This window comes from Tupaia chinensis, unplaced genomic scaffold (genome assembly GCF_000334495.1).
Source record: "Tupaia chinensis unplaced genomic scaffold, TupChi_1.0 Scaffold000139_1, whole genome shotgun sequence".
NCBI lineage: Eukaryota > Metazoa > Chordata > Mammalia > Scandentia > Tupaiidae > Tupaia > Tupaia belangeri.
This window is the reverse complement of record NW_006159609.1, coordinates 5403378-5427061: the sequence shown is the minus strand read 5'-3', so window position 1 is coordinate 5427061 and position 23684 is coordinate 5403378. Positions and strand designations below refer to the sequence as shown.

Below are 23684 nucleotides of genomic sequence, written 5' to 3'. Positions count from 1 at the left end.
CCAAGATTCGAACCGCAGTTGACTACATGGGAGTCCAGCGACAACCATGACACCATCTACGGTCTCAGAATTTGGGGAATTTCTTATATAACACAAGAAGTGGACAGGGTAGTTCTCATCTTAAACCTGTAACTCTGAGTGGCCAATCAGTGTGATTAACTAGATATCATCTCTCAATGACAGCTAGATGACTTATTTTTTTAATGGATTAATTTATTTATTTTGATTTGCTAGAGGGTGTGTGCACTCACTGGAGAAACAGAGGAGAGAGAAAAAAAAAACGTGAGACCTGCCACAGTCCCTTCTCTTATTTTCCTCTCGGGATTTTGGGCATGCATGGTCATGCATCCAGTGCAGCAACCAGATCTGGTACTTAATCTGCACAGCTATGTGGGATCCAGCTGCCTTAATCACTGTCACTGGCTGACTCTGGATGACTAATTCCATATTTCATATATGTAGTTTTAGTTATTGTGTGCCTATGATATGCCAGACTATGGTCCTTTACCGGTATTATTTCATTTAATCCACCCAATAACACTGCAGTATATGGTCTTAGTCCAATTTTAGAGACCAAACAATTGAGGCACAGAGGTATAATATCTTGTTCAAGGTCACAGTCATTATATGGTAGAGCCAGAGTTCAATCACAGGCCTTTTGTGTATAAAAGCATGTTCTTTCCACTAACATTAAGGCAAAGTTTGGTAACTACCTACCCTATTATCCATTCTCTGTTTTCTCCTTAGTAACAGAATTCTTATTTAATTCAGGGTAACAATATTCCCTGCTAAAAGATTATATTTCTCTGCTTCCTTTGCAGGCCAAAGAGAGATCAATGAAAATGTTGCAAAGAACTCTAAAAAGTCTCCTTAAAATGAAGGTACCAGACTGTTCTTCCTTTTTCCTTTTCTGTTGCTGGGACTGAGACATGATAGCTAGCCTCTAGCAGCCATTTTGGTGACTAAGGTGATCTTGAAAATAGAGGTCACAGTGAGAGATTGCCTAAGTCATCAATGATGCCATCAAACCACTAATCCCAGGCTACCAACATCTAGACTTTTAATAAGAAAAATAAACCCTGGGTAGGATCCTGCTTTGCGTCAGGTCTGAGGGGGCTTGTCGGTGGGGCAATTGTCCTGAGTGTGGCACTCCACTTAGAAAGAGCAACTTCAGTGTACAACTCTTTGAAGATCCTGCTGTTGACAAAGAGGTGAAGATTCGAAAAAAAGTGCTAAAGATATACAATAAAAGGGAAGAAGATTTTCCTAGTCTAAGAGAATACAATGATTTCCTGGAAGAAGTGGAAGAAATTGTTTTCAACTTGACCAACAATGTGGATTTGGATAACACTAAAAAGAAAATGGAGATATACCAAAAGGAAAACAAAGATGTCATTCAGAAAAATAAGTTAAAGATGACTCAGGAACAGGAAGAATTAGAAGAAGCATTAGAAGTAGAACGTCAGGAAAATGAACAAAGAAGATTATCTATACAAAAAGAAGAACAACTGCAGCAAATTCTAAAAAAGAAGAATAAACAGACTTTTTTAGATGAACTGGAGAGTTCAGATCTTCCTGTTGCTCTCCTCTTGGCTCAGCATAAAGACAGATCTACTCAACTGGAAATGCAACTCGAGAAACCCAAGCCTATAAAGCCAGTTGCATTTTCCACAGGCATCAAGATGGGTCAACATATTTCATTAGCACCTATTCACAAGCTTGAAGAAGCTCTGTATGAATACCAACCACTGCAAATAGAGACTTATGGACCACAGGTTCCTGAGCTCGAGGTACTAGGAAGACTTGGGTATTTAAACCACGTCAGAGCTGCCTCTCCACAGGATCTTGCTGGAGGCTACACTTCTTCTCTGGCTTGTCACAGAGCACTACAGGATGCATTCAGTGGGCTTTTCTGGCAGCCCAGTTAACCATTTTGTTTGTTTGTTTGTTTGTTTTTCCTCCCTTTATAAGATTTGGACCTTGGAGCCAAACTAGGGAGCTGGCAAAAGTAAAGCAGACCTGTAAATTACAGCTTTATGCATCTGCATAGCACAGTAATACCACTAGTTGTGTTAAAGTATTTATAAAGAGAAAATTTCTGAACTAAGCCAAGTAATATAGGGGATACATATTTGTGGAGACTTATTTTTTACTTATATTTTCATGGGAGGGATTGAAGCAGTAAGCCTCATCTGATGGAAGAGAGGAATAATTTGCTATGTATGTTTGAATTGACAGATTTGTAAAATCTTTTTAAAAATAAAGCTAGACTTTATATTGAGAAAAAGAAAAAGAAACCCTGTCTTGTTTTCTCAGGGTTATCATTATTATTATTATATGTAGCCAAATAATTTTAACCAATATGCCACACAGGTCAATATTCCATCCACATTTTGCCTTGTACAATTTTCAAGAACCAAATAATTCTGCTCTTGACCTATTGATTAGTAAAAGAACTGTCTGTTGGGCCAAATTGTTAGCATTATCCTTTAAAAAAATAAATAAAAATAAAGTAAAAGAGAACAGAACTAATATTTCCTGAATATCTTCTCCCCCGCCTCATAATAGAGCCTGTGTACATGCAGTGAGTGAGAGAGATGGGCATCCTCCACAGGGCCTGGTCACATCACGATCCCCTTCTTCTAGTCCTCCAGTCCATTAGATTTGGGCACTCACATACATTGCTGGTGTATTTTGGAAGGGCCTGACTGGGCTTATTTTGATCAAGATATGAAAATACAACTATTGATATAATATCTGGGAAACCTGAATACACTTGAGGTATGAAAATTTCAATAGCATATCTTATATTATTATTATGTAGTTTCATACAAGTAATAAAAATAAGATATTTCAGTTCCTGAAATGTCTTTGAAATATTCAGATGTGGGCACCAGGCCAAAAGCACACTCATGTGATTATGGTTTAACTATAGTTCCCAGTTTTGTCTCTCAGTTGCAGATGTATTTTGGGGTCTATAGATAACATATATCAGGTATAGGCTGCCAGTCAGCAAATATGGAATGATTGAGTCAAATAATAATTATCCTCAGAGTTTTTCAAAACACTCATATCCAATTTGTTAAAGAATTGTGTACCCAGAGCATCACATTGCCCTAATGAGAAGCACAGTGATCTAAACACAGATATTTTCTTTTCTTTTCTTTTCTTTTCTTTTTTGACCAGAGAGCAAGAGAGAGAATGCAAACCACCAGGTCCAGGACTTGAACCGTGGTCGGCCATGTGGGAGTGTCCAGCGCCCTAGGTGGTTAAAAGTACTGGTCCCCAACACTTAGATATTTTCTAAATAACCGCATTTATACCTTTCTTCCAGTGATCTGTAATGATTTATGTATGTAGGAGCATTTTAAAATACTATGCAAGGGGACCTGCAGATGGTGTAATGGTTATGTTGCTGGACATAGTCAATCACAGTTTGAGTCCTGGACCCAGTGGCTTAAAACTTATGGTGGGGGGTCCAGCAGATGGCATGGTGGCTAAGAGTGCTGGACTATGGCCAACAGCATTTCGAGTCCCGGACCTGGCAATTTGCTTTCTCACTTTTTCTCTTTCTCCTTTTCTCTTGCTCTCACTCTGCCCCTCTCTGGTCAAATTTAAATAAATAAATAAATAAGCAAACAAACAAATCTATCTATCTTTAAAAACACACACACACAAAATAAACCTTAGTGTCGGGTGTATGCGTGTGCGTGCCCAAGATCTTGAGAGGAGAATGGAGAAGGGGTTGCAGTGTGACCATCTCCCCTGGGGGGTGATTTCTTGCTTTCTGTCCCTCTGTCTCTGTCTCTCCAGCAAGTGCATGTACTCTATAGCAAAAACCTCTCTAAAACAAACAAACAAAAAAAACCTATGTAAGTTTACAATTTGTCTTATTTAACTAGTGAAAAATGAATGCATAAGGCAAACTAACTTGCCCAAATCCCCTCAGTAGAAAAAATGAAGCAAATTAGACTGATAAAAACTTTAGTTTTTCCTCTAGTTAATGGTTTATGCCTCTCAGTCTTTGCTACTTATGACTTACTACATATAAGAATTGCATAAAATTGCCAATATCTGGATGGTTTTAACCTATGAGGAAAACAACTTCATGTGCTTCAAATTAACCTTAATATTAGAACACTCAGAAACCACAACATGTGCAAATTCAGAAGAGAAACTTTTGCAAACACATCCCTTTACTGAAAGTACTAACCTAAAATAAAATAAGACTCTTATACTGGGGGCCAGCAGGTGGCATGGTGGTCGAGGTGCTGGACTCCTAAGTGGTTGACTGCAGTTAGAGTCTCAGAACTGGCAGCTTGCTTTCTCTCCCTCTCTCTTTCTTCCTTTTCCTCTTCCTTTCTCCATCTTCTTCCCTCTTTCCCACCCTCCCTCTCTCTCTGGTGAGTACATGTGCACCATAGCAAATTTTTAAAAATAATCATGATAATGATAAATTATATAAATGATAATGATAAAATTATATAAATAATTCTTTTTTTAAAAAAGTATACCAACTGCAGAAACGCTGTTCTTGAAAGATAATAGCGAGTGATTTTTTGCAAAGTCCAAAATTTTATAAATGCTAGATGATGACAGGTAAGATTACAGGTGACCTGTGTAAAATTAATCAAAGAATGCCATGCCAAAAAGCCCAAAGACATAGGTTTGATCTCTTTGTCATCCTGTTGACTCTGCCATGCTCCATGACCTACCACTGTACTCATGCCTAATCTAAGACATCCATCTCTGAAATGCATGTCCCAGCCAGAGAGTAAGTGGCAAGGATGAGGGTGGAGGTGAATTTCATGAAAATGTACAAATAAGTGATTCCTACTTTGGAGGTGGGGGCATCTAAAGGGTAGATTGCTATACCTGCCCTATGGTATATGCTTAATAAATGGTGAACAAATGAATAGTGAATAAATGTTTTACTAGTGATGGGTCATAATCTCATTCTTACTTATGAAGGATATCTTAAGTGATACTCCTAAAGAATATAGAAGCAAGTATATAATGTGTTTTATCTGGAAAGGGTTCTGAAGATAGCTAACTAGTCTATATTTGTATTTTTTTTTGAGAGGTTTTTGTTATAGGGCGTGTGTGCTCACCAGGAAGACAGAGACAGAGAGACAGAAAGTGAGAAATCACCCCCCATGGGAGATGGCCACACAATCCCTTCTCCTCCATTATCCTCTCAAGATTTTGGGCATGCACACATATGCACCTGGCGTGAGTTTAAGCCACCAGTTTCAGGGCTCTAACCACGGTCAACTATGTGGGAGTTCAGCAACATAGCCATTATGCTAACTGCTGGTCCCTATATTTGTATATTTTGTTGTTGGAGAAATTGGCTGTTCCATCAATTTGGTCCATTTATACATCCTTCTGTTATTTTGACCTGTAGCTGAAAATGATTAGCCTAAAGTCAACACTGTCTAGGACTGGGATTTATGACTTCTCAGTGTCAGAACTGAGATGAGGATTTATGACTCTTGATTCTCAGTGTTTTAATCCTTCCAGTATATCATAGTATAAAATATCTTCACGTCGGACCAGCAGGTGGCATGGTGGTTAAAGGTACTGGAATCTATTTGGCCAACCATGATTTGAGTCCTGGATCAATGACTTGAAACATATACTAGGCATGCATTCTACTTCTCAGTGTCAGAACTGAGATGAGGATTTATGACTCTTGATTCTCAGTGTTTTAATCCTTCCAGTATATCATAGTATAAAATATCTTCACGTCGGACCAGCAGGTGGCATGGTGGTTAAAGGTACTGGAATCTATTTGGCCAACCATGATTTGAGTCCTGGATCAATGACTTGAAACATATACTAGGCATGCATTCTTGTGTGCCCAAAATCCCAGGAGGAGAGTAAAGGAGAAGGGATTGTGGTGTGGCCATCTCCCCTGGGGGGGGTGTGTGTGTGCTGATTTCTCACTTTCCCTCTCACTGGCTCTCTCTCTCTCTAGCAAGCACATGTGCTCTGTGGCAAAATCCTTTAAAAAAAAAATCCTCACCAATATAAATAATTAGCATATAATTCACATCCTGAGTCTAGCAGAGTCATCTTATTTAGTGTTATTAGAGGAGACATTGAAAACAATATAATCTAGCCCCTTATTATACAGATAAGACTAGTACAAAATGTTAAATGATGGGGCAGGCAGGTGACGTGGTGGTTGAGGGACTGGACTCCCCGTATGGCTGAGTGCGGTTTGAGTCCTGGACCTGGCAGCTTGCTCCCTCCCTCCATCCCTCCCTCTCTCTGACCAAGTATAAGAAAATAATAATAATGAATAAAATAATTATTAAAAAAAAAAAAAGTTAAATGACTCACCCAGGGCTAGCCAGTTAGAGAATCAACACTCCAACTCAGGTCTCCAGATTCCCAGATCCAAGACACATTCCATATCATATGCAGGACATTCGTATTCTTAAAGCTTATTTGCTTTTTACATACTTTGATGCATATTATTCTCCACATGTGGGCAACAGGAAATGTTTATTTATATACAAGTACATGAGAAAGCAAATTCCATTCAACTTTTTAAAAAAATGGTTACAAATAAAAAGATTTTTAAGATACATTCATCCTTTGCACACAAAATACATTCTTTTTACTTTTTCTCTCAGTATGAATTATTACTTAATAATAAAAACCTATGCAACAATGAACAGTCAGATGGTTTGGTGATTTGACAATCTTTTTTCAAAAAGGAAAATCCAAACTTTAAAAGATAGTTGATATATAAAATAAATCGTATATTTAAAATCTTCCTTCATCAAGTCCTTAAAGACTGAATGAGTGCTCCTCACCAGCATGATTTGTAACTGTTCTTTAAAACAATTCTGGGGAATTTAGAAATCCTCTATGTAATGACAACTCAATTTCTACAGTCCTGAATCAATCTCCATGAAATTGATGATCATCTATAAATGATAGGCTCAAAGAAAAATTTTTCTGGATATATGGGGAAGTTGACCATTTTTCAGGGGTCTTCTGACTGATTAGTTGAACTAAGATCATAAGTTGCATTCTCCAAGTAGGATTTTTAAGTGGTTCTCCTTAAATAAATACAAATGACTTGCTTTGTTAGGCTAATTAATTTTGAGAGGGAGGTGAAAACATACATCCACACACAAAAAAGTTTTACATAAATGTCCATAGCAGCATTATTTATAATAGCCAAAATGTGGAAACAATCCACAATATTATTTAGCCATGAGAAGAATGTACTGATTCATGCTACAACATGAGTCTTGAAAACATTATTCTAAGCAAGAAAAGCCAGACATAAAAGGCCACATATTGTATTATATTCATATGAAATGTCCGAGATAGGCAAATTCAGAGACAGAAAGTAGATTAGTGGTTGCCAGACAGTGGAGGAGGGAAGAGGGGAAATAAGTGCTAAAGGTACATACAGGGTTTCTTTTGCGACGATGAAAATGTTCTGAAGTTAAATAGTGATGTTGCACAACTTAGTGACCATACTAAAAAAAAAAAAAGAAATTGGATTTTGCACTTTAAAAGATGAATTATATGGTGTGTAAATTTTGACTTCCTTTGAAAAAGGGAGGTATAGTTTCATTTAAAAATATTTTGTCAGGTTCCTGTTTTTAATATTGATTGAATATTTTATATAATTACTTTTTAAATGTTCACTGAATTATATAGTTACTTTTCTACCGAATGTTTTCAGCTGTTTGCACTCAGGTCATTAGTGGCTTAGATTTCTAACAGGCTTTTCGTTAAGCAAAGAAAATCAGTACATGGACATATAAAATATGATACAGCATACTGTTAATATTTGCACATTAACATCTCAAATCAAGTACTTTGCTTGTATTGAAATTGATGGTTAATTTTTTATACTAATGTAGGCAGATTTTACTGAGATCCTATGCTTAAAACCAATAGCCAAATATTAATAATTGAGTTCATAAAACTCAGTGATTAACTTGTTGAAACTATCTGTATAATAAGTTTCATGTTTTAATGTAGAGATAGGAAAAGGTGGAGAGATCAAGGATTCTCTTAAGTCTTCATAAAGCAGCTTTCTAAATATATTAACTAATTGCTGAGAAGATCTCTGAAATTATATATTTTGCATGTTATTTCATCCTATACTAAAAGTCATGCATTAAAATGTGTGCAGTATATACGAGGCACACTTTTCCCTCTAGTTTACTAAAAAAAATTAAAAAAAAAATCTCTTCTTAACCCTTTATTATCTGAAATTTTGAGCAGAGCTTTTTGTTTGTTTGTTTTGCTGAAAACAATAATTTTACTTATGCGCTAGTCCAAATATATGTATGTAAGTCCCTTTTATGCCATCAGAGGGGCTCTAGCTATCTGGTTTGTCTAGAGAACACTCAGTGAATAGAAATCAGAAGCCAGCATTCCAGTCATTTGAAATTTTCTATAACAGGACATGAAAGCCCCGACAGTCCTTAAAGAGAATAGAGGATTAAGACAAAACATTTTAAAATAAATCAGTTGACATCTGTTGCCTAGAAAAGAGGTCCATGAGCATTCTGTGATTGTATAGGATAAGAGAATATTTATTCCTAATGGTTACATTCCAGAAAGCAGTATGTTTAGTAGCTGTTTTTCAGAGGGCTTTGTCAAGTTTTACTACTATTATTTCATCCAGGCATAATTATGTAACCTTAAAAAAAAAAACTTGTGCACCATTCTACCAGTTAGTGACAAATTAACCTAACAGACCAGACTTTGTTATTCTATCCACAAATTTTTGCTGTCTTGGGCATCGATACTCCCTCTTATTTCAGTCCTCAGTGCACATGTGGAATGGGAAAGAAACCTTTTGGATGTGGTTATTATTAATGTTCATCATATAATGTCATATATGAAATTCTAAAAGCAGATCATGAAACCAAAACTTATGACTCAGTTTTTACCAAAGGGAGGAAACAAGAGTCTCACAACCAGAATAATTCTTCAGAAGCACATTTTGTTAGCAACTAAAGAAGAAGAAATACATGTATAATTGAAAAGTTGGACAGTAAAATTATTATAGATCTAAATCTGATACCAGTAAGAAGAGTTAATAAATGCTTGTCCTGACATTCACCAAAGGAATCATTATTAAGAGGTTTTTCTTTTTAAAATTAGGCAAAAGGGTAATAATAAATGATAAATGTGGACCCTTGAAAAGAAGATGGGGATCAACCTATTTTTCTTCCTATGGAAAATGGGATCAATAAGAAACTGGTTTAAATAGCATTGTGAGGTATTTCAGTTACAAGACTAAGTTTCCTGATAACGAGGACATTACAACCCTGGAATTTCCTATAGGGGGAGAAGGAGAATACCTTCTTTGAAGTATGTAAAGAAATTGAGGGATGACAGTAATACCCAAAGATAGAAGAATGAATTGAATTAAGTGACTTCCTTTTAAGGCACCCTTTTAGAAACGGAGTTATTTTCTTTGAAGCCAGGAAGATTTCTTTGTTTTGTCCCTTAGGAATCTATACTTGTATCAGACCATCCAAAGTCTGCTCTTAATTGTGAAGAACTAGTATATGAATGTAACCAAGCACTGTATTTTCAATTTATCTCATCTAATTTCACAATAATCCTAACAGGTCTATATCACAGATTTTAAATAAGGAAAGAAAAAAAAAAAACTGAAGCTCAACGTATCGTGGTTTGCCTAAAGACACAGTTAATTTGTGGCTAGTAGGTCTCCTCTCACTTTTAACTAGTGTTCTCCCTTCATATATCTGCCTAAATACCCTCCTAAATGTCATCACCCACTAAGGATTCCATCAAGAACTGAAACACAGCATCTCCAAAAATTGTATTAAATCATTAGTAAAGTAAAATTTTGACACATAAATCTCAGGAAATCAAAGAAGTTGTGGCTAGCTGCTATGCCGTGATTTCTTATCCAAAGGTGTCAAGGAAAATTCACCAAAAATCAAGTAGGTTTCTCATCATACTGAATCAAGACCAGTGACCTTTTAAAAAGACCAATGAAGAGCTATACATCAGCCTAGCAAGGGTGTAAGTTATTTTACAAGTTGAATCATTTGAGTCGTAAACTTTATTAGCAAAATAAAGTTAGCTTAATTATCCTCATTTTCAAATCAAAGACTTTTTTCTATAAGAAGAAATTCAGAATCAGTCATTGTAAAATCATTTTCATATGTTTTCTCAAGAGAATCAAACCACCTAACCAAATGTCATTTGAGACTTCTCCAAAATAGATCTCACAGACCATTTCATGCCAGCGACCCATCAGCCCATCTCTCATGAGAACAGCAAATTTTCATGTTGATCTATTTGTGGGATCTTTAACCGAAGACTCTGATCTGCCAAAAGGACTTATTCTGAAAACCTGAAGGAACACCCATTATTTATTAAACTGAGTAAAGCCTATGTTTGCCAAGAGGTGAATGAAATGAATAATTTCTATGATTTCATATAACTCCTACCAAAACAATACCTTTTTGATTTTTAATTCAAAAACCAACCACTGATACCAATAAGATGGCAATGAATGGACTGACAAGGCAATCCCAGCCTAGAGTATAATTAATGATAGGCTTATCTCTTGGTTTAATGACACATAGCCAACCTCCTCCTCAGAGGGTGGGATGTACTTGTAGCAGAAGGGCAAAATGCTTAACAAAAAAAAATCATTAGCTGTAGGTCAACAGATATTTAATTGACCATACTATGAGGGACAAAGTACCAGAACATAGATTTTACTTAGTAAGTCATCTGGTCCCACCCCTAACCAATGTCTGGATCCTTTCCTTTCTGTATCAGCGTCACCATGTTCTGACTTTGCTTCTGTTTGACAGAGACTGTTATCTGAGGCAGCCTCTTCCATGGTGAACCAATGTTTGATGAAGTTCTTCTTGACATAGAGCTCAAATGTGTGGCCCTACAGCCTCTATTCAGTGGGCCACGTTTCAGTAAGTCCTTTGAACCACAGAGCATCTTGCTCTGATGCACTCACTCTATTCCCCTCTCTTTCCAAGCCAAATCGCCTTCCAGATCCTTCAAGTATTCTTCAAATGTTTTAAATCTGAAATCCTTCACCATGCTTGCTCTTCCTCAATTAGCTTTTAGTTTCAAAGTATGTTCCCAGAAATGTTTGTAACATTCCAATAGGACTTAGGAAAGGAAGTGCCATCTCCTATATTCTAACACTGATGTATTAATGAGTGTTTTGAAAGAATGAAAATTTCTTAATTGAGTATGAAGAAGTTACCAGTGTGAAAAATGTAAGACAGCTTTCCTTCTAAACACAAATATGTTCATGACACAGAAATGAAATCCAAAAAGAAGAAAGAAAATACATCCCTCTCTTATCCCCAAATCAGTGTTTAACTATATTGCTTATATGGAATACATTTTGTCTGAAAAATGAGATGCAAACATTTTTTCCCACTACTTTTGATTTTCTAAGTCTCAAAAGTATTATTATAGTCACATTCAAACACATTTGTAAAGACCATGTTTGAAGAAAGAAAACATTTAAAGTTAAAACAAAAAAAATCTAGAAAAAAAGAAATGGAGAATCCAAAAAAAGTCTCCCAGCAGCTAATAGAGCAATGATCTGTAAGTACTCAGGACCATGAAATACACAGTTCTACACAATTAAGAAATAGAAAGTCTCTATTTTTAAGGCCATTGGTTTGATATATGAAAAAAAAAAAAAGAAACTTCTGCTAATTATAATAAGATGATATTCATGTGGCCTAGCTTATTTAAAAAAATATTTCGGGGCCGGCAGGTGGCGTGGTAGTTAAAGGCGCTGGACTCCCACATGGCTGACCACAGTTCGAGTCCTGGACCTGGTGGCTCTCTCTTTCTCTCCCTCTCTGTCTCTCTCTGCTCAAAATTGAAAAAGAATGATAATAATAAAGACATTCTTTAAAAAAAAGTTTCAAAAAAATTTCATGTTACCAGAAGACCAATTCAAAATCATTTACAACTGATATTGATTCAGAATGAGTCATTAACTAAAACTTGATACTGGATCTGGAAGACTTATGAGACAGCTTATAGGGTAAATGAAACAAGTCATTGACCTAACATTGAGAGTCACCAGTGTCCTCTAAAGACATATATGTTCATGAACAGAAGAAAAGAATTCAGTTTTCTGTTGAATTTGCCTCTTCAATCTAACAAGTCTTAACTGCTTAAAGAGTAATTCTCGGGACCAGCAGTTAGCGTAATGGCTATGTCGCTGGACTCCCACATAGTCGACCGTGGTTCGAGTCCCGGACCTGGTGGCTTAAACTCACGCCAGGCGTGTGTGCGTGCGTGCCCAAGATCCCGAGAGGAGAGTGGAGGAGAAGGGATTGCGGTTTGGCCATCCCCCCTGGGGGGTGATTTCTCACTTTCTATCTCTCATCTCTCTCTGTCTGTCTGGCAAGTGCACAAGCCCTATAGCAAAAACCTCTCCACAAAAAAAAAAAAAAAAAAAAAAGTAGTAATTCTCACCTAAATATCTTATTTTGGTCAGTGGTTTCTACCTTTTTCATAAAATTCTAAGTCAGAAGTAGACGTATCAAATCCATGCATTTGAGTTCCATTTTTTGTGTTCTTCTTGCCATTTTCCTCAGTAAGAGAAGCTAACTTCAAATGACAAAAGAGAGGAAAAACAAAGGCCAGGAAAAGCCAATGGTCCAGTCTAGGTGATCTAAGATAATCGGCCTGTATTGTCAAAAGTTAAAAGTTAAGATAATTCAAGATGAGCTAGGCGACAGTGCAGTGGTAACACATGGGAAAGGTCTCGGTTCATGTCCCAAGACCTCCTTGAGCACTCTGGGTGCCTGCACAGTGCTCGTGATCCTGAATCATTGCGAGAGGGTAGATCTGAGCATGAGGACCCTGGTGGGGGTAGGGGTGGGGTCTGCCTGTCTGTCTCTTTCTATTTCAACTTCTCTTTCTCACACACATAGAAGAAAGAAACTTTTTTTAAAAAAAAATTACATTTCAACAGATCCAATACAAGCATACAAAGGAGTAGAAAGCCTTACATAGGCAAAAGGGAAAGCATAAAATCCTTGGAGGATACAGTCTACACAAAGTCATAATAAAATATCAATATGAGCACACTATATACTTTTATAGAGTCTCCCAAGCCTGAATCCATGACATAAATATGCTGCATTTTCATTAGAAACTGGAAAAAATTTTGTCATATACTTACTAACTTTATTAAAAAAAAAAATACACTGAAAATGGAAGACATGAACTTCTGTAGTCTTATTAGTCAGACCAAGCCAAACTTATGATAAAGCAACTTTTCTTTTCATTCACTGTTAAATGAGAATTCTAAAGGTTTATCTTAGCAAATATTGCTATGACAGTAACCACTATTAAGCAAATTGATAAGTTTAGATCTTGGTCTAGGTTAGGGTGACGACTTCATTTAATTAGTATCCTGTCTCAAGTTCTATTTAACAAACAAACAAAAAAAAACAACCCTCTTGGCACTAAATTGTTTGTTCAACTCATACTTATTGCACCTACAATATTGTCAGGGATTGTTCTCAAACTTGAGATACATCTGTGGACAAGTGTCCGTAAGGCCTAATCTGGTATTCATACAACTAGAACAAAGAAAACAAAGCCCCACATTTTCCTGTGTCCCTGCTGATAAGCCATGAAAAAGGTTACAGAAAGCCACAGAATGAGTCCAGAGTAGAACTTCTAATCCCATCTGAGTCTGGTTCAAGGTTGATAGAAGAGGCCAACTTCTAGGATTAAAAAACAAAACAAAACAGACAAACAAACAAAAAACATACAGGTCAACCTGTGGCATGGTGGCTAAGATGATAACTGACTGGATCCCACATGGCAAATCGTGTGGTTCAAATTGTAATGTTTAAAATTTCAAACATCAAAAATGTTGGGTACATGTGCATATGTACCCAAAATCCCTAAAATGAGGGAGAAATGAAACGAGTTCTGCATGACATGCTTTTTCACTTTTCCTCTATCTCCCTATCTCTGTCTCTCTTCAGCAAGCACATGAGCCCTCTGGCAAAATTGAAAAAAAAGAATTTCGTAATACAAGTGTAGCCCTTGGCACTGTTATTTTGCAACTGAATTAGTCCAATTTAGCAATGCCTTTCCTCTAAATTCACAAAACAATTTTATCTTCAAAACATTTGTGGGAGACAAAGTTGTGTCATCATGGGTGGGGGGTATTGGATTTTTGCCCAAAATGAAAGGTGATAAATCTAAACTTAGGGACATTTCCTCAGCGTTTGAAAGAAAAGTTCTTCTGCCTGCCTCAGTTAACTTTTCTAAATACCTTTAGTTGCTGGCGTAATGGAAAAGATGGGGATGGAAAGGTAACAATATTATAGATTATTTTCTAAAATTATTTTTCTTTTATTTTATAAGAATTTTTAAAAATAATTATTTAACTTTTTAAATTTATTTTAATTTGACCAGAGAGGGACAGAGGGAGAGCGAGAGAGTGAGAGAGAAAGAAAGCAAGCCGCCAGGTATGGGACTCAAACCATAGTCAGCCATGTGGGAATCCAGTGCCCTTAACCACCATACCACCTGCCAGCCCCCTAAAATTATTTTTCTTCAGATTCTAAAAGAAAGATAATTAAAACTTCTGGGATCCTCTTCTCTTTCCCACAGGATCAGAAAAGCACAGTGAGATCAACCAAAAGTATCAGTCCCTTAGTCAATATGTATAATCCCATGTACAAAAGATTAGTCACTCTGGGACCTGTTAGAGAAATACTAGAAATGCTTTATCAATATCATGTCTCTATGTACCTCATTTTTTTTTAATTAAATAATTTTCAAACATCAACACATCAGGAACAAGACTGTTGTCATCTATGCCAACAGTGGGATTATATATCATATCTTATTCCATTACTCATCCCTCGCTTATGCTAGGCAGCAGTCTACAGACACTTCTGACAGCATTAACAACTTACAGGCTTAATTATTTTCCCAATTTGCATTTGTATCAGTGAACAAATTGGAAGTTATGGCACTGAAGAAACAGGAACACACATCTTGTAACACATCTTCCATTTGGAGTCCTGTTTTAAAATTGGCTAAGTAATGGCATAGACACCTCCATTTGAATTGGAGATTGCAGTAACACATGCATATAAAGATGGAAAGGAAAAAAAAAAGGAATAAGGAGCAAAGAAGGGGAAGATCGGGAAATAGAGGAAAAGAGAAACAGGGGAAAATGTATGATTATGAGTCTGAGAGTTACATTATTACAAGAAGGAGAGGATAATGACATCCAATCTGCTTCTACAAGCAGAATTTTTCTAACGTTATCATTGAAGATACAAAAATGGTATGTGAGGCTTTTCATCTGTTGCTATTCTCACTTATCATACTAAAAACATCTACAAAATTCTAAGCCTTGGTCTGCCCAAGATGGATAGTACCAGGAAGTAGAAGGTGTGACCTACCAAGGCCTGCTCTGCATGGAGCCCTGTACTACAATTCACTCGTCCACAGTATTTTGGTCATATCTGGTCTGTTTTCTCATATTAATAATGTCTTAGAGATAATCTCTAATATTAGAATATCATCAACCATTTGTTGTTGTTATTGTTTTTCCAAACCTTTTCATTTACTTAAAGGGCAGGAAAGATGAGAGACTAGAAGAAAATAGTAGAGAATTAGAAGGGAACCTGAAAGAATTCCACTTTCCGACAAATCCACCCTAGAAAAGGTAGTAATGAGACTTTTGAGAAAGAGTGCTGATTCATGGACTTCCCCAATTTTTTTGTGTTTATTCCTATATAATACACTTAAGGACATCAATGTACTAAAACGTTTGGTCTGTGAGAGAGTGTGGAATCATTAGCACCAGAGAGTCATGGAGCTTGTTTATATTATTCAAACAATGATTGTTACTGTTGGTCATGGGCAAAGGTTTCATTTCATTTTTATATTCCAAAGTCCTTGAAAGTACCTGTGGACAAGAGAAATAACACTTTTCAGAATCTCCCTGGGGTCCTCAATACACACCACAGAGACAGTAGTTGGCCTTCCCAGTTCTAGTTTATCTGGTAGACAAGAAACCAGGGTCCCCAGAAGATTACTACTGAAGCCCTGAAGAAAAGTCCCCACATGCACCCACTGACGTGCAGGAGGGATCCCTACAGTACATTTTCCCCTGGACTGTGTTCAGGAATGCGCTTTTACTTGCTTTTTACAAAAACAAAAGCAACATGCTCTGTAGATCATGGAGCATCTAGTGCAATTTTCTCCTTGCTCCAACTCCAGACTGCAAGAAAGTGAAACCATTGTATTTTCTGCTAATGCTGCCTGTGGACGAGGCCCTTGGCCTGCCATGCTTTGTAAGCTCAGGAGCCCACAGGAGTCAGAAGGTCTGAGAGCGGGAGCCATAGTCATCGCCGATCACCTCAACAACTCATAGCCCATCAGGGCAGCTACTGATGCCGTGTGCTGCTTCTTGCCTCAGCCTTTAGTTGAAATTACAACAAGTCAAATAGCTGATGCTCTTCCCTTCTCCAGGTAAGGGTGAAGATACATTGTTCACAAGTGTGTTCTGTCTGGCTTCACTGATGAGCCGGCATGCTAAGTCAAGGAAGAGTTTCTCGACGTTATCAGACTCCTTGGCGGAGGTCTCCAGATAATACATGTCCTGAGCTTCTGAGAATTCTTCAGCTCTCTGCTGGGAGACCTCTCTCCTTTCAGCCAGGTCGATCTTATTGCCTGCAACAGTGGTGAAATCAAAGACGGAGTCATTATTATGCTTTTTGCAGGTTCAGAAACATTAAAACTCAATTCTAGATCATAAGTCAAACTGGACTAATGGATGAGTAAGGCAGAGCAAATGTGTCTATGATTACTGAATATTTTAAAATGCCAGCACCATTTTGTAATGGCAAAGAACTGGAAAAGAGCGAAATGTCCATCAGTCAGGTACTAGCTGAATAAACCATGGTACATCCATACAATGAAGTCTTCACCACTATAAAAAGTAATGAGGAATATTTCTATACTCACTGCCATGGAATTAGGAATACTATGATAGATTATTAAGAGAAAAGAGTAAAACAGAAAATGTATATATAATATACAGCTGTCCATCTTTCTTAGATGGAAATATATTACACACGCTTTGTTTTAAAAAAGAATTACTTATTTATTATTTTTGCTACAGGGCATGTGTGAACACTAGAAAGACACACAGAGATATAGAAAGCAAGCCCCCAGGTCTGGGACTTGAACCACAGGAGGCCATGTGGGAATGCAGCTTCCTTAACCCCCATGCCACCTGCTGGCTCTTACACATTTTATTTGCCTTTTTTTTTTTTTTTTTTGTAAGAGAGATTTTTGCTATAGGTCATGTGTTCTCACTGAAGAGATAGAGAGGCAGTGAGAAATCACCCCACCCCCACCCTAGGGGGGACAGCCACACCGCAACTGCTTCTCCATTCTCCACTCGGAATCTGTGGCACACAAATATATGTGCCCAGCGTGAGTTTTAAGCTGCTGGGTCCAGGACTTGAACACTTGAACCATAGTCAACTACAAGGGAGTCCAGCAATGTAACAATTTGCCATCTGCTGATTCGTTATTTGCTTATTTTTTAGTGGAAGAACAAACCAACAGACCAAACAGAAAGCGTAAGTTCAAAGCTAGTACTCTCAAATGCTTCATGGCAAAGGTCCACTGTTGTGTAGGAAGGTTTTTAAGCACTAGGCATTGAGTGTTAGTTGAGAGAGAGGTAGGTACTAACCCAGCAGCCTGAAGGAAAAGTCTGGCAATTTGTTATAAAACAGCATATTCCAGCTGGACAACTATGAGACTTGGAGTCAATCTTATACATTGTGTAACCTTGGGCAAAGAACTTCACCTCCCTGAGCCTTGGTTTCCTCATCTGTAAATAAGGGACCATGATTCACGAAGTTCCTGGTATGATTCCTAGCACATTTATACCAGTTATAAGGCTCATTATAATGTGTTTATTTTGAGTCATCCTGTGGCCTGGTGGTAAAGGCAGCTGGATTCCACATAGCCAACCATGCAGTTTAAACCGGGACCTGGAGGCTTGAGAAACATACCAGGCACGTATGTGTGCCCAAAATCCCAAAAGGAGGGAGAAATGGAGAAGGGATTATAGTGTGACTATTCCCCATGGACGGTGCTTTCTCGATTTTCCTCTCTCTGCTTCTCTCTGGCAAGCACGCATGCCTTCTGACAAATTAAATAAATAAATAGGATGTTTGCTTAGCTTACTACTAACTATAAGTCAGCTATGCTTCACTACTAGAATTTCCAAAATTCAGGCTTTGCTAGACTATACAGCAATATTGCTTCCTCAGAAGAAAACATTTTAATGACCATATAGTTTATTGACTTTCCCACCATAACCAGAGTTTTTAATGATCTGACCCATTTCACTACAAATCCTTTTTTAATGGGTATATTTGTTACCACAGAAAAAAAAAGCAAGGGTTGTTTTTTGCTTTATACCCATATTAAATAGAGGTTCTATCCTTTTACAATGTGAAACAAATTACAGCATTTCGCTTAGTGGATTCTTTCTGAAACAGAATTTCCCAACTTGGCATACATGTAAAAAAGTAAAAAATTAACCAAGGTCCATTTTTTTTTTTTTTTTTGGCAATAACCAATTCCTTTAATGACTTCCTTCTCAACCTAAAAGATATACTTTATTTCTAGACCAGAATTTTCCACCATCTTGTAATTAGATTTTTAAACGTTGAGCAGCCCACATAACTTCCAGGGCCATCCAACTTCCTCCCCAGAGCGTTCGTTGATAGAAAATCAATCTGCCGTGTGTTCTACTTCATTTTTCTAAACCATTACCAAGGGATAGGACCTATTTCATTTTCTCTTCAGTTGCAGAAGAACTGAATGTTGACTGGATGAATTATATAGCTATAGACCATATTCTTGGAAGGTACCAAGGCACAAGCTTGATGCAGTATAAATTCTCAGATGTCCACAAATCAATTTCGTTCCTCATTAGTCTTTACTTACCCACTAACACAGTGATGACTTTATTGCTGGCATATTGTTCTATCTCCCGCAGCCACTCAGGAAGGCAACGGAAAGATTCCTCACAGGTAATGTCATAGGTGAGGATCAAAGCATTGGCGCTTCGGTAATAACTCTGGGTAATGGACCGGAATCTCTCTTGACCTGCTGTGTCCCAGATCTGTAGCTGCAAAGGCGTAAGAGACAGATTAGGTTGGAGAAGCAAAAACAGAAAGCATTGCCTTGCTTTAGCTTAGAAATGAGAACCCTTCACCCAAGTAATTTTATGATTATTTTCTGCCCTAAGAAAAGGACTTGTAGTTTTTTAAAAAATTATTATTGTCACTATTTGTTGGATGTTTCCAGCCAGGGAGAAAAAAAGTTTTTTTTTTTGTTGTTGTTGTTATTTAAGTGTTTCCTCTGTATTCCTACAAATAAACAAAACTTATTGAGTGTTTACTATATTCCATACTCTATTCTAGGCACTTTATTTGCAGTACCTCGATTTTCACAATAACCTTATGAATTGGGTACAATTACAATACTCATTTCTCAGATGAGGAAACTGAGGCACAGAGAGATTAACTTGACCAGCATCTTACAGCCACTATGTCCCAGGGCCAACTCAATCAGGCACTGCCTGTGGTCCCACAATGCTGTATTACAAAAGTCTTAATAGAGGGCAATCTGTCTCCTGTGACTATTGGCATTTCAGTCAGCAACTGAAGAGAGAGAAAAAGCCAACCTCACCGCCTTTTTCAGTTCAAAATTCAAATGAATGTACTAAGGTATTATCTTTGTACATGAAAAGAAGAAGAATGCCACACCAGACAAACCGTAATTTCCTTCCACATCTTTTAAACTCAGTAACTTTGGGCAAGTCACTTAATCTCATAGTGCTTGGCCCAAAGCATCTGCTATAACACAGTAGAACAAATCACAAGGTTTTGAGAAGTAACACCAGTAACAATAATCATCTTTCTTTCTAACTGTACACATTTTACAAGTGATAGGTCCATTCATCCCATAGACTTAATGTCACTTCCTCAGGGCAGACCTGGAACCTTTGGATTAGGACAGGTCCCCCATCTGTCATGCCAGTCTCTTTTGCAACATATCCTGTCATTCTCCTTCATGGTACCTGTTACACTTGAATTGTTTATTTATTTAATATAATTTGTTTAACATCTGTCTTCCCCATTAGACAGAAAGCCTCATGAGGAAGAAGTCAGAGTCTATTTTACTCATCAAATACAGTGTCTGGCAAATAGTATATGCACAAATATTGATCGGCAGTCTTATTTAAACGTTGCAAAAACACAAGGAGGAAGGCAAGTTTATGCCTTCTGTTGTCAATGAAAAATGTCTCCTCACAGGTTACTCACAAAGCTGATCTAGAAGACCTCTGATCCCAGGTCTTCTATTCTGACATAAGGACACATTCTGTGCCACCACGCCACCTTTGCTACCAAAGACTAATTTAAATGCAATCTGTATCCAAAGAGGATGAATCAGTGGTGTCACCCTCTGCTCATTCCAGTTCAGCTAAAGAGACTGATGAGTGACCAGTAGCCCCTGCCACAAATCAGAGGTACACAGGCTCTCCTTTGACTTGTAATTATAGCTGCTCTTTGATGATATACATAAGTCTGTGTATGCTAAAGGCAATCATACAGATGGCATGGGTTTTGTTGAGACAAAAGCTATTTCTCTTCAAACCTTCCTCAAACCTAAGGGCGTGATTCTGCACTGCCAGCATGTCTCAGAATAACAAATGATTGATTTAAAGCCACATTGAGCCTCTAAAACACTTGGGATTGGGTTTAGAGTCTGCCAATCATTAAAAATCAGTTCTCGTGACTGGCAAATCTTTAGAACAGCTCTTAGTGTTCAAACCACTGAAGTATTTTCTGGAATAACGATTATGTGGCCTTGCCAAGATATATGCTACTTTCTCGTGGAGGGCTGCTTGTTTCTTGCCTGACAGCTGATTATTGAGGATATTTCTAGTCCATTGCTTTACAACTCAACTTGGGTTCATTATTTTCTATAATTCACTTGCTTTTTTTCCAGGATTTATAAGACAGTAATACATGCAAGGCATTGTGCTAGACACAGCAAGAATACGAGATAAACAAGAGGAGATCCCTAATCTCAAAGAGCTCACAACCTATAGGAGGCCAAATACATAATTAATCAACTGTGGTGTGATATAACATGTTCTGTTGAGGACCGCCAGGTGGCATGGTGGTTAAGGCACTGGAGTCCCACATGGTCAACTAGATTGAGTCCCAGACCTGGTGGCTCGCTATATCTCTCTCTCCCTCCACCCCAATCAAATTAAAAAATAATAATGATAGGGACCAGCAGGTGGCATGGTGGATAAGGCGCTGGACACTCCCACATGGGCAATCATAGTTTGAGTTCCAGACCTGGTGGCTTACTTTCTCATTTTCCCCTTCTCTCCGTGTCTCTCTCTCTCTGGTCAAATTAAAATAAATGAATGAATAAATAAAATTAAATAATTCTTTTTTAAAAAAATATGCTCTATTGAAGTGGTACCAGAAGGAGAGAGTATATCCTAGTGTTAGTCTCCTGCCTGTTAAAATGTTGTCAATACTATAACCATGGATAGAAAAACCACTTGCACCTCTAGGACGGGACTACACTGTTTGCTACTCTCTTCTTTACACCCCTATTTAACCTCTATTGCCTCACTGTCACAAAAAAATATTGCAATCATTGATTGACTAGTCTGTTCCCTTAGTAGCCTGAGTTCTTTGAGGTCAAAGGCTGTCTCTTATTTACCTTATATCCCCAGTGCCTTCCTAACACAGTACATGGTATATGGTGGGATATTTAAATGGTAGCTCACTAACTGAACAAAGTATTGTGAACAAAACACAAAGGAGGGACTGATTAATTCTACTTAAAAGCTTAGTAGGGTGTTAAAGAAGGTTTCACAGGTAAAATGTAATTAGAGCTGGATGATATCAAGTTCTGAGGGGGCAAAAGTGATTTATCTACCATAGTGCTTGGCCCAAAGCATCTGCTATAACATAGGATAGATGGATACATGGATGGACAAGTGGTTGAAAAAACAAATGGGTATATTACTTTATGACTCTTTTACTTATGCAACATAGACTGGATTAGAGAGAAATATAGCAAATATTCTACTTTTATTATAATGAATTTCCTTGGGTTAAAATGTTTGAGACTGAGCTTAGAGTTTTGCTTATCATTAATTTGTGATGGACTGAAAAAGCCAATAAAAATTTCCTTTTTTGAATTTTTTATTGTGCTGAAATACACATAAAATTTATTATCTTAATCATTTTAAGTATGCAGTACAGTGGTTTACATTTTAATTATATTTATGTTTTAATTGATATTATACTATGGTTATTATATTTTCTACCCAAGGTCACTGGCACAGACCACTTTAAGAGCCTCTTTTTTGGGCCAGCAGATGGCACAGTGGTTAAGATATTAGACTTCCACATAGCCAAAAGTGGTTCAAATCTCAGACCCAGTGGCTTGAAACTCACGCCAGTCACAGAGGCGAGTGTGCCCAAGATCCCAGGAGAATGGAGACGGGATTGTGATATGGCCATCCCCCGCCCAAGATCCAGAGAATAGAATGAAGGAAAAGGGATTGCAGCATGGCCATTCCCCCTGGGGGATGATTTCTTGCTTTCCCTCTTAGTCTCTATCACTCCTGCAAGTGCACATGCCCTAAGGCAAAAACTTCTTTTTAAAAAAGACACAACCTCTTTCTTTACTTACTTAGCACTTACTTAAGTTTTAATAACTATAAGAATCTTTCTAATACCTTGGTTTCCCTATCTTCAATACTGAGAGTTATCCTTGAAAGAATACTTGTAGTAGAGGCCGAAGGGTGTGCAGAGAGATCAGAAGAGAGATGCAGTTCTGGTCCTGGCCCTGCCACTAACTGGGGCCGGTCGGGGGGTGATGCTGCATAAAACACTGGCCAATTCTCTGTGCCACTGGTTCATGGTGCTCTGGGAAAGCCTACAGACTACCACAAAAAAGCTACTTAAACATCACGAAGAAGAGGCATTTCGAAAATGTTAAAGAAGAGGGCAACAATAAGGCAGCAATAGTTTCCGTAGCGACACCAGGGCAGCTCTGCCTTTTCCTAATAAGGGACTAAAGAAGTTACTCCTCATGTGTCCACATATTAATGAGACCCTTGAATTAATGTGATTGAAGAGGGTCATTCTGTATCTTGATTCAGCATATTGGGCTAAAAAGATTTGGCAAATTGATTTGGACTGGATTTGGGGAGCAGCCATCTCACTTTTTATAGATAAAGTTTAAGAGGCCTAAAGAAGCGGTGGGGAAGGAACTATGCTGTAAATACAAAACGAATGAGACACAGACCTTGTTCTTAAGGAGACTGTGATTTTATGGTACAGTCAGAAGTCATTAAGAATGAATTTTAGCAGAATACAGTAAGTATAAAAATGAAGTTATGGTTTGCAGAAAGTAGAATAAATGAAATATGGGGACAGCAGGTGGCATGGTGGTTGGGGTGCTGGACTCCCACATGACTAACTGCAATCTGAGTCCTGGACCTGGTGACTTGCTTTCTCACTATCCCTTTCTCTCTCTCTCTCTCGTCA

The 23684-nt window shown here is 37.6% G+C and overlaps 2 protein-coding genes across 2 annotated transcripts in view; one reads left to right on the top strand and one right to left on the bottom strand.

Moving 5' to 3' along the window:
* Window positions 1-496: 496 nt before the first annotated feature.
* On the top strand, window positions 497-2248 carry LOC102490131 (CDK-activating kinase assembly factor MAT1). The gene is made up of 2 exons (XM_014586434.2): window positions 497-510; window positions 1088-2248. The coding sequence occupies exons 1-2, from the start codon at window positions 497-499 to the stop codon at window positions 1926-1928; spliced, it is 855 nt and encodes a 284-aa protein (XP_014441920.1). The 3' UTR covers window positions 1929-2248.
* Window positions 2249-14557: 12309 nt separating this feature from the next.
* Window positions 14558-23684, bottom strand: part of RAB30 (RAB30, member RAS oncogene family) — a 22840-nt gene continuing 13713 nt past the window's right edge. The window contains exon 4 of the mRNA XM_006144977.3: window positions 14558-16740. Coding sequence (XP_006145039.1) covers window positions 16490-16740 — 251 coding nt within the window. The 3' untranslated portion in view covers window positions 14558-16489. The remainder of the gene's footprint in view (window positions 16741-23684) is intronic.